General features: G+C 42.1%; 1 protein-coding gene across 23 annotated transcripts in view; it reads right to left on the reverse strand.

Moving 5' to 3' along the window:
* Nucleotides 1-9,675, reverse strand: part of Ncam1 (neural cell adhesion molecule 1) — a 320,740-nt gene that overhangs the window by 40,960 nt on the left and 270,105 nt on the right. For 15 of the 23 annotated variants that reach the window (XM_008832769.2, XM_008832756.2, XM_008832755.2 and 12 more), the window contains exons 9-12: nucleotides 6,419-6,448; nucleotides 1,325-1,475; nucleotides 777-961; nucleotides 315-411 (exon numbers count right to left, since the gene is read on the reverse strand). In XM_008832769.2, coding sequence (XP_008830991.1) covers nucleotides 315-411; nucleotides 777-961; nucleotides 1,325-1,475; nucleotides 6,419-6,448 — 463 coding nt within the window. The remainder of the gene's footprint in view (nucleotides 1-314; nucleotides 412-776; nucleotides 962-1,324; nucleotides 1,476-6,418; nucleotides 6,449-9,675) is intronic. The other 8 variants (XM_017798073.2, XM_008832766.2, XM_008832765.2 and 5 more) reach the window with 1 other exon arrangement.

The raw sequence follows: 9,675 nt of genomic DNA on the forward strand, positions 1-9,675 counted from the left end.
GACACCCAGGTAGGCCACTTTGAGCCGGAACCAACCCCCCCCCCCAATTTGGAACACATCTTTCATGCGCTGTTCCCTCTGGGGGATACTTTCCAAGAGTGGGAGTCCCAATTTTGGAGATTCTATCCTCCTAGCCCACTTCACCATAATTCTCCCATAGCTAGATTCTCACATCTCCAGTGACTCCCTGCATCATGACCATCTGGCTTTGTGGACCCTGGGTGTCTTTTTCCCACTTCACTGGTATCCTTAAAGTATAGGAGTCAGGCCAGGAAGGATGAGGATAGCATAGAAACAGCCATGAGGGCACTCACCTGCTTGAACAAGGATGAATTCCAAGGACTCCTGTCCAATGCGGTTTACTGCTGTGCAGTTGTAGTTTCCAAAGTCATTTTCAGAGTCAGGGGTCACCTTTAGAAGGAAGGATTCCTTGGGTTAAAAATGTCGCATGGATGGCCACAGACTCAGATATTTATTTACTGGATTAAATTAATAAAGAACAGAACTAGTAATAATGTACACATTATTAATTCCAGCTCAGCCTTGAATTAGAGAGAAGAGCCCAAGGACTCACAGAAGAGGCACATTACATCTCCCTGTCTCAGCCTAGCCACATGGTTGAGACCAGTGAGGCTGAGGATGGAAACCTAGAAGGAGGCTCAGTTTCTTCTCCAGCCAATGGCTTCCCAGTTCAAGATGTGCTAGGGAAGCAGGAGAGATGATGGGACCCTGCACATCATCAGAGCCTGCTTTATCTTCTCCTGACCCTGACTCACCTCCAGATAGCTGGCAGATGGGGTGTTGTAGATCTTAATATTGCTGTAGTTGGAGCTTGGCAGCAACTGACCATCTCGGAACCAGGAGATTGTGGCACTTGGGTAAGCAAAGACCTCACAGGTGATGTTCACTTGGTTCCCCTCCCAAGTGTACACAGCCACTGGGCCCTGGAGCTTGGGGGCATCTGCAATAAATGACAATGACTGTCAGAATGGCCACCACTTTTTTGGAGCCCCTAAAATCTGTTTTCTGGTACTGGGGAGGTGTGCATGGCATAAAGCAGAGCTAGGGCCTGGAGCAGTAGAGCTCAGTGCCATTTGGCATTCATGTGCACATGCTATTTTGGAAGATTCCGAGCAGGATAGGCTTGTGAGACGCTTCAGGATGTGTAGTGGCAGTCTTGAGGACACAGCTCTGTAACAGTTGAGGGTGAACTGCCAGGGAAGGAACTTGGCTGAGCTCACTGGTACAGCTGAGTTGCTGTCTCTAGCATCCTAACCCTTTACTGCTCCTCCCTCCCCCCAGTCTTTCCCTAGTTATTCCTCACATTGCACTTCAAGGTACATGGACTGGGAGTCCTGGCCAATGGTATTGCTGGCAGTGCAGATGTATTCTCCGGCATCTGTGTACTGGATGCTCTTCAGGGTCAGGGATGACACACGAGCATGGCTGCGTACCACCATGTGCCCATCCAGGGTCTGCAGGGAGGAAAGGGACAGTGTGAGTCCAGAGTGAGCAGAGGGCAGGGGCAACTACAACAGAGTGGGCTAGGAGACTAGGCCATTGCATCCCTGTGACCGGTCTTCAGGCCTCTCTCTGTGTCAACTTCTAATCTTGCTTCACCTATCTCATAATAGGGGCGGCTCTACAAGCACATGTAGCTAAACCAGAATATCGGACTAGGTTATGTCAAATGACCTGAACTATGTACCAAAATTGGTTTGGGGAAAAATGAGCTCCCTCAAGACTAGTTTGAGATGTGTTAAAATGGAAGCAAAAGCTGTTGCCTGCCACAGGTTAGAGCAGCAAGGGCTTTGCCTTTTGAGATCCTGGAAAACTTGCACTCTGGTCCTTTCCTTCTAGCCTGCTCCCCCTAGTTCCATTATGTGTGCTTGTGTAATGGGAAAACCCAGTGTTCCCAACGTAAGAAATTATGCAAGAACCCCTTCCTGCAAATGTTGCTCTTTCTTGGGTGCTTGAAGGCAAAACAATTCCATTTTGAAAAGGCAACAGCTCAGAGCTCAGGCACTGACAAGCTCGAGGTAGGGGCCATGCATTCCCCTTGCAAAGAACAGTGGCAAAGAGAGCCCCAAGCCCACCTGAGATCTTTTGTACCAAAGTCTTCACCATTCCCTAATCTTTGCTATTACTATTGAGTTTAGAATAACAATGATTGGCTAAGGAAAGATAAGCACAGAATCCTTAGGTGATGGGTACTAGATTATTTCCAAGAGTTCCCTCCTTGATATTCTAAATAAATGGGTTGCTGCCCTGGAAGGATCTAGGCATTTGGCCCAGGGCCAGATCCTTGATAACATTGGTAACCTGAAGAAGGGCCCTGCTACCACCATCTTAACTGTATCTTAGGACCTTTTGTAGAATAGACGGGAGGGTTTGTTGCACCTGTCATTTTCCATCCTGTGGGGTTTGGTCTTTAGAGATTGAAAGGACACTCGAAGCTAGGTGTGGTGGTACACACCATCAGTCCCAGTGCTGGGGAGGCAGAGGCAGGTGGATCTCTGTGAGATCAAGGCCAGCCTGGTCTACATAGCTAGTGCCAGGGCCAGCTGGGGATATAGGGAGACCTGTCTCAGAAAGACCAAAAAAAAAAAACAAACCCAAAACAAAACAAAAAAAACGGACACTTGACCAGGCTCTTTGGTATGTTGGTGTAGAATCCTAGGGAGCAGAACTGCAGTCCTATGCCAGCCACTCTGGGAAGCACCAAAGAAAGGTCCCCCTGGTCTTATGCAGTAGGTCTCAGCAGATCTATGGCATGAAGTGCCTTTCACCATCAGTAATAGATCTGGTCTGTTTCAGTTATCTAAGTGTATCTGGAAGCTAGAATGTGCTCCCAATCAAGGACCAGGGAAAACCATGACTGTCTACTGCTACTGCTATGGGCATCTCTCCTCTGAGATGAACACTCTGGTGTGCTCACTTGACATGTAAATCTGGGAGACTTGATCAAGAAAGCTACAACCCAGGAGATGGCACCCTTTAATGACTGGTGACTGCAGACGGTCCAACAGACTGTCCATCCTAGTGGGCCAAAATATGACTACAGTGACTAGTGGGCCAATGACTGGTGACTGTAGAGAATCCACCCTAGGGGGCCAAAATTTGTTTGTATTCCAAACAAAACATTTACCAAAAATATGTATTAGGTCTACCTAGAACAGGAAGCCATTCTTACAGATACCTCTAAGAAACTGCCTGACCTGTTTGTCACTCCTATTTGCCTAAAGCACAACAGAACTGAAGGGACAATTCAAGTCCATTTATTGCCTTGTCAACCATGAGATGAACTGGGATTCTTTGTGACGCAGGGACTTTCCCTGGGACTGCCATACACATAATTCTCAGGCGGACATTTCCACATGAAAGAGAGGTAAAGAGAGTCACGGGGAAAGAACAGATGTTAATGAGAAAGCAAAGAATGAATAGTTTCTTTTCAGAATGTTCCAGAAAGTGGTTGAAGATAAGCTCAGGAAATGGTTGTAAAGGCATTTTTTTAAAATCTGAAATTCTTTTCTACGTCTTTCTGTGTGGAGATTTCTCTCATTTAATGATATCATCTGAGCAATCCTCTGTAGGGAATTCTCATTTTGCAATGGCTCACTGAAGGTTTGATGATGGGATTCTTTGCCAGATGTCCAGTCATGCCTTGGAGGATACATGGATAGACTCTAGTGTGATTGGATTATCCCACCCTGAAATGCTTTCCTCTGTCACAGTGACAAATTCAGAGAGTGTCATCCATAAGATTCTCTAATGAAAAGTTATGATGACCACTCAGGATCTCTCAGAGGGAGCAGCTGAGCTCGGGGCACAAGTGAAATGAACACTACAGCAAAGGGTCTTTCTTTCTTAAAAAACAACAACAACAACCAAAAAACATATAATGGGTGACTTTAATTATTCTCATAAAAACGTTTTTGTCTCTTCTCTTTCAGGTAAAAGTGCTAAGCCTTTCAGAGCTTACAGAATGAGCCTGGCCAGACACAAACCTGCCTTTGTACTCATTTGGCCTATGGTCTTCATATCTGAATGAGTCAAAGAGGAGAAAATAGAACCTCTGAGCCCCATGGGCAGCATTCACTTGAAAGTCAATTATGTCCAAAGTGAAACATTCAATATAAAAGACTCTTCTGGAAAATGGAGTGGGGTATCTGCTTTCTTGGGAGCAAATCTATTATTTCCACTTATAATGATAATTCACTTAACATCACTTTAATGTTCCCTGATAAATCTCAGATCCTCCTCAAACCAGGTCTATATCAGAATGACACAGGGAAGATGCACAGGACAAAGCAGAAAGAGATCCGCTGCTGAAGACAAGTCACTAACTCTCCTCTCTCTTCCCCAATCCTTATGAGGCCATGGCTTTTAGACAGTAAAATACCCAGCCTATGACAGTACTAAGTGATTCCAAGGTCACAGGGGGGGCATTTTAGTGAGGATGTGAGCTTAACTATAGTCCCTATGACATTAAGGAAGGCACAGTACAGACAGAACTTAGAAAGAACCAGATTTGATGATGGCAGAAGCTCATGTCCAGAAACAAATATCCCTGCCTGAAGACAGGCAGTCAACTTTTAAAAATTAAGCAGTATTCAATTTTGTAGCCATGATCTGAACACAAGAGTTATATGTTCTGAATCACCCTGAAAGACTGAGAGGATGGATTCTCTGAATTAAAATATAGAGTTGATTTGAGTCTTCTGTGTTTATAGTTTTTAGTATCAAAGTAGTGTCATTTGGAGAAAGACACAAAAGTGACTTTAATAAAAAGCATTCATAAATTACATCTTTGAACAATACCCAGCCTATGACAGTACTAAGTGATTCCAAGGTCACAGGGGGGGGCATTTTAGTGAGGATGTGAGCTTAACTATAGTCCCTATGACATTAAGGAAGGCACAGTACAGACAGAACTTAGAAAGAACCAGATTTGATGATGGCAGAAGCTCATGTCCAGAAACAAATATCCCTGCCTGAAGACAGGCAGTCAACTTTTAAAAATTAAGCAGTATTCAATTTTGTAGCCATGATCTGAACACAAGAGTTATATGTTCTGAATCACCCTGAAAGACTGAGAGGATGGATTCTCTGAATTAAAATATAGAGTTGATTTGAGTCTTCTGTGTTTATAGTTTTTAGTATCAAAGTAGTGTCATTTGGAGAAAGACACAAAAGTGACTTTAATAAAAAGCATTCATAAATTACATCTTTGAACCTCATGCAAAGGCAGTTGGTTCTTTAGTGTGTAGGGTGTGTGGGTGGGGGGTATGTACATGGTGTGTACAGGTACCCATGTGTGTGTGCATGTGGAAGTTAGAGGTTAACCTCAAGAGTTGTTCCTCTGGAGCCACCTTGTTTTTGAGACAATCTGTCATTGGGATCTAGGGCTCACTGACTAGGCCAAACTGCTGGCTGGGTGCCAGAGATCCACCTGTTTCTGCCTCCTCAGTGTTGAAATTACAAGCATACAACAGCATGCTTGGCTTTTTACATGAGCATTGGGGATTTAATTCAGGTCCTTGTACTTTTTGGCATGCACCTTACTGACAGAGTTATCTCCCTAGTCTCTGGGGATGAAAACTGGTTTTCATTTTACTATTGGTCACTTGAGTTATACACAAATCAGATAAAGTAAGAGTGGGCATGATCATAAAGGGTCTTGGAATATAGCATTGAAAATCTAGAGGAATCTATGAAATGCTTAGCTTCAGTTTTCTACCTGATTTCCATATCACCTAAAGCAAGTAGGCAGAGGAATTTCAAAAGCTAAATTCTACTGACTTTACAAAACATAAACCCATTTGTGCAAAATCATTCTAATCTCATAAATGTAATGCACTATAAAAATAACAGATAAGTTGAACAGTTCGGGAAAACCACTGAGAGATGTCGTTGGTGCTGCTTTTGACATGAAATGTGATGTGATAATTTACCAAGACCAGTCATTATCAAATAAGTGAGCAACAAGATGAGTTGAGCTGGAAAGGAAAGGGCTGAGTGGGTTTTACATCACTCACTTTCTGACTTTATGGTCCAAAGCCACAGCCACCAGGTGAAAGTTAAAAAAAAATTCATCGTTTCAAAGTGCCTGGCTTGGGAATTGGGGCAATTTATTTCTATGGATATAATTACCTGGATGTGATTTTACCAGCACCAGCAAGAGAATAATATCCAGTTTTAGGAACTAATAAGGATTTGTTCATCCACTCCCAACACAGCTTGCTTGCTCATCCTAGAATTGACACTACTGCTAGGTAATGTCTACCACTATTGACCTAATCTTTAATCTAACTAAAGTACTCATTAGTTCAGCAAATCTGGTTATTAACTGTGATGGTGAGTTAAAACTGCAATGCTTTTGAAACTAAAGACTGGCTAGTGGTCAGGTAAGCTATACCTCTTGCTTCTCTGGTCGAGTCCACGAAGCCTGGAGAGGACAAGATATAAAACACAACAAGAAAGCAGTAAAATTTCACAACATGTTGCTTTAGAGAACCGATGAATCACACTGCATTCCGTGCACATGCAGTTTCTTTTTAATTCAGAACTTTTTCCAAGGCCCACGTTCAACTATGTGTTTATCCCCCAATTTTAATTCAGAAGTTAGTTGATGTTCACCCCTCCCCCATGCACATTAAAATATTTAATTCAAAGGGGCAGGCTTTCCTAAGCTCTGGTAGAAATATATGATGTATACAGGAAGGCATATTCCACGACTCCTATTGCAAGCATCTTAAATAGTCTTCAATATTTGATGACAGTACCAGTTCTCACCAAATAATCTCGAGTTATTCAGAGCTTTTTCCTTCTGTAAATGTTTTAGACAGCTTATCACAAATATACTAATGTAATTTAATGCTCATGCATTTTGTAACTCTGCATGCATTCAATTAAAAGTAAAATTTTGTTTTAAAAAAGGGAACAGAGCAAGCCACAGAGATACGTTTGGAATGAGATATGAAGTCTTTGTGTCTATGGGTCACGAAGCTTTGAGGATACGAAATGCTGGGTGCTTGTGGTAGGGTTTCAGTCCTTAAAGGCAGAGAAGGCACAGATGGCACATGGGTGAAGGCATGTACCATCTTCATCTAACGTGACACTCACAAGGGAGTGAGATGCCTCACAGACATGGGTGTTTGGAGAACTTTCCACCCATGTCTAGATTTGTTCATTTATCCAGCACATGAATATCTACTGTGCTTCATTTCCCTGTTTTCAAACTAGGAGCAAAGAGATTATAATTGTACTTGTCTTTTCATTGGATGACATCACTGATTGGTTGTCCCTGATGTTCTGATGGCAAAGGACAGAAAAGATACTGGAAACAGGGAATGTAAATGAGTTAGCAAACACTAAGTCCACTAAATGCAAGACAGTGTTCTGAGACATGAAGATGGAAATGCTGGGTTACGTCACATGATGCTGAGATGAAGGAGAACAGAGGAACATGCACAGACCAGGCTAACAGTGGGCCGACACGCCAGATGTAGTTGCCAGTTCCACAACACTAGAAAGCTTGTCTGTCACATGCCAGGGCTGTGTCAATCAAGGTCTTTTCTTTTATTCTTAAACTCAGCTATCGCATATGTGGTCGTTAGTTGTCAAGTCTGATGCTTTGGTGTCTCTCTCCCAGACCACTAGAGTTCTGTGGCTTTTAGAATACGCTGTTGCTAGGGGCACAATATTTTAGTGGCCTGACTCTTCTCTGCTTGGCTGGTAGAATGGAGGTAATGTCTATCTTGGCCTTAATAATTTGTTGACAGTGCAACTCATTTGAAGGCAATCTGATATTAAAATATACATACTAAGGAAATAAATTAGGATATGATTATTTATCCTCCAAATACTGTTGGTTCTTGGTTGTTTTAATATTCATGTTTTGTTATATATGCAAGTCTACAAGAATATGTATGTTGTTAAAAAAATCATTTTTGTAACTATCTCAAGTATTGCTTATTATTCTTTTGCCTACATCTTGGATCCATCAGGGATCAGGATCTGATTCCTCTATGCAAATGTTTTCTAGTGCAGAGAAGGGGGCAATGAACTTGTACCAAATCAGAAATTCTATCTAGTAAAAAGAAAGGTTTGGCGTCCAAAGAATTCAGGATTTCAAAATGTCTCTTGTTTGTGGACATGGTCAGCCCAAGGTGCAAGCTTCCCAAGATGCCTTTCATTTCCTATCTATCACTTCTGATCTCAACTCTCTACCCATCTTGTTTTCCTTAATCATTAAGGCTTCACACACACTTTTCTTTGGCGTCACCTCAAAGGCACAAAGGTGTTCAAATAGGAAATGATAGGTTCTTTTTTGTTCTGCCAGGGATTGAGTATGCAGATCATCATCCCTGGGTCTCACTCGATATGTAAATGCTGCCTGGAATTTAGCAACACTCTCAAACACCTGGCAGTATTTAAGATGACTCTGTACAGGGTGAAGAATGACATGGCACAGATGTATAAACTTTCTGGAGCATCCCAAATACCTTCCACATGCTCACATTATCCCATAATGGTGTTCAGTTTTGTTTTTTTTTCCCCCTCAGGATAAGAGTGACTACTAAGAAAGGGACCAATTTTTGAACATTTTTCTACCTCATTGATCTCAGTCATCCAAACACTCAGGCTTAGCTTCACCATTACTAGCTGCTGACCAAAACCAACTCAACTCTTGGAAGCTTACTGAATTGATGCAATCTTTCTCTAATTATTGATTACACTGAGTCCAATGACATGATCATGAATTGATGCAATCTTTCTCCAACTATTGATTAGACTGAATCCAATACATGATCAAGGTTATGATATGACCGTGTTCATTTTGGATTCCTTCCTTCCTTCCTTCCTTCCTTCCTTCCTTCCTTCCTTCCTTCCTTCCTTCCTCCCTCCCTCCCTCCCTTTTGTAAGGAAGCGATTTTGATATTCCATTAGGAAGTGGCTACATATCTATGAGTGAAATCCATGTTTCCCCCTTCTAATAAGAAGGGTGGTCTCAGACCCAATTGATGACACAAAGGGCAAAGTGGCTTAAATTCATTTATACTGTAAGTGACTTTACTAAAGGAATCTGAACCTCCCATTAAACCCATCAGAATTATAGGAGAAGCCCATAGCACCAGTATACTACTTTCTGAGCTACTGACTCAGATAGACACCTTTGAAGGTGTCTCTGACTAAGAGCTTATCCCGTCAATATTCTTATCAATGACTTAAGATAAAAGTATTTCAAATAAGAATTCACACAAGTTTGGAAGCAACAGTAGTACAATGTTAGGTGACAGCTGCATTGAGAAAACTTCTGAATACTTGCTCTTGCACTTTATGCTTAGAGCTGGGGTCACTCATTGGCAGCTCCATTTCATTATTTTTAATATGCATACATAAAATAGGGGGACCTGACATACAGACGTGTAAGGAAAATGCCCACGAAAGCCAATCCTGACTGGTTAGAAAGACGGTCTGAAATAGTAGTTCACAAGACAGGGTGTATTTGTACAAGTCCCCTTTAGTAAATATTACAGGTGGTTACTGGTATTTAAGGGGGAGGAGGTGAGAAATGGTAAACATCTTGCAAAACATCAGCCAGTCCCGGTGTAGGAAGACACTATCTTTCTTTCTTTCTTTCTTTCTTTCTTTCTTTCTTTCTTTCTTTCT

This window comes from Nannospalax galili, unplaced genomic scaffold (genome assembly GCF_000622305.1).
Source record: "Nannospalax galili isolate Female #2095 unplaced genomic scaffold, S.galili_v1.0 scaffold335, whole genome shotgun sequence".
In the NCBI taxonomy this organism is placed as follows: Eukaryota; Metazoa; Chordata; class Mammalia; order Rodentia; family Spalacidae; genus Nannospalax; species Nannospalax galili.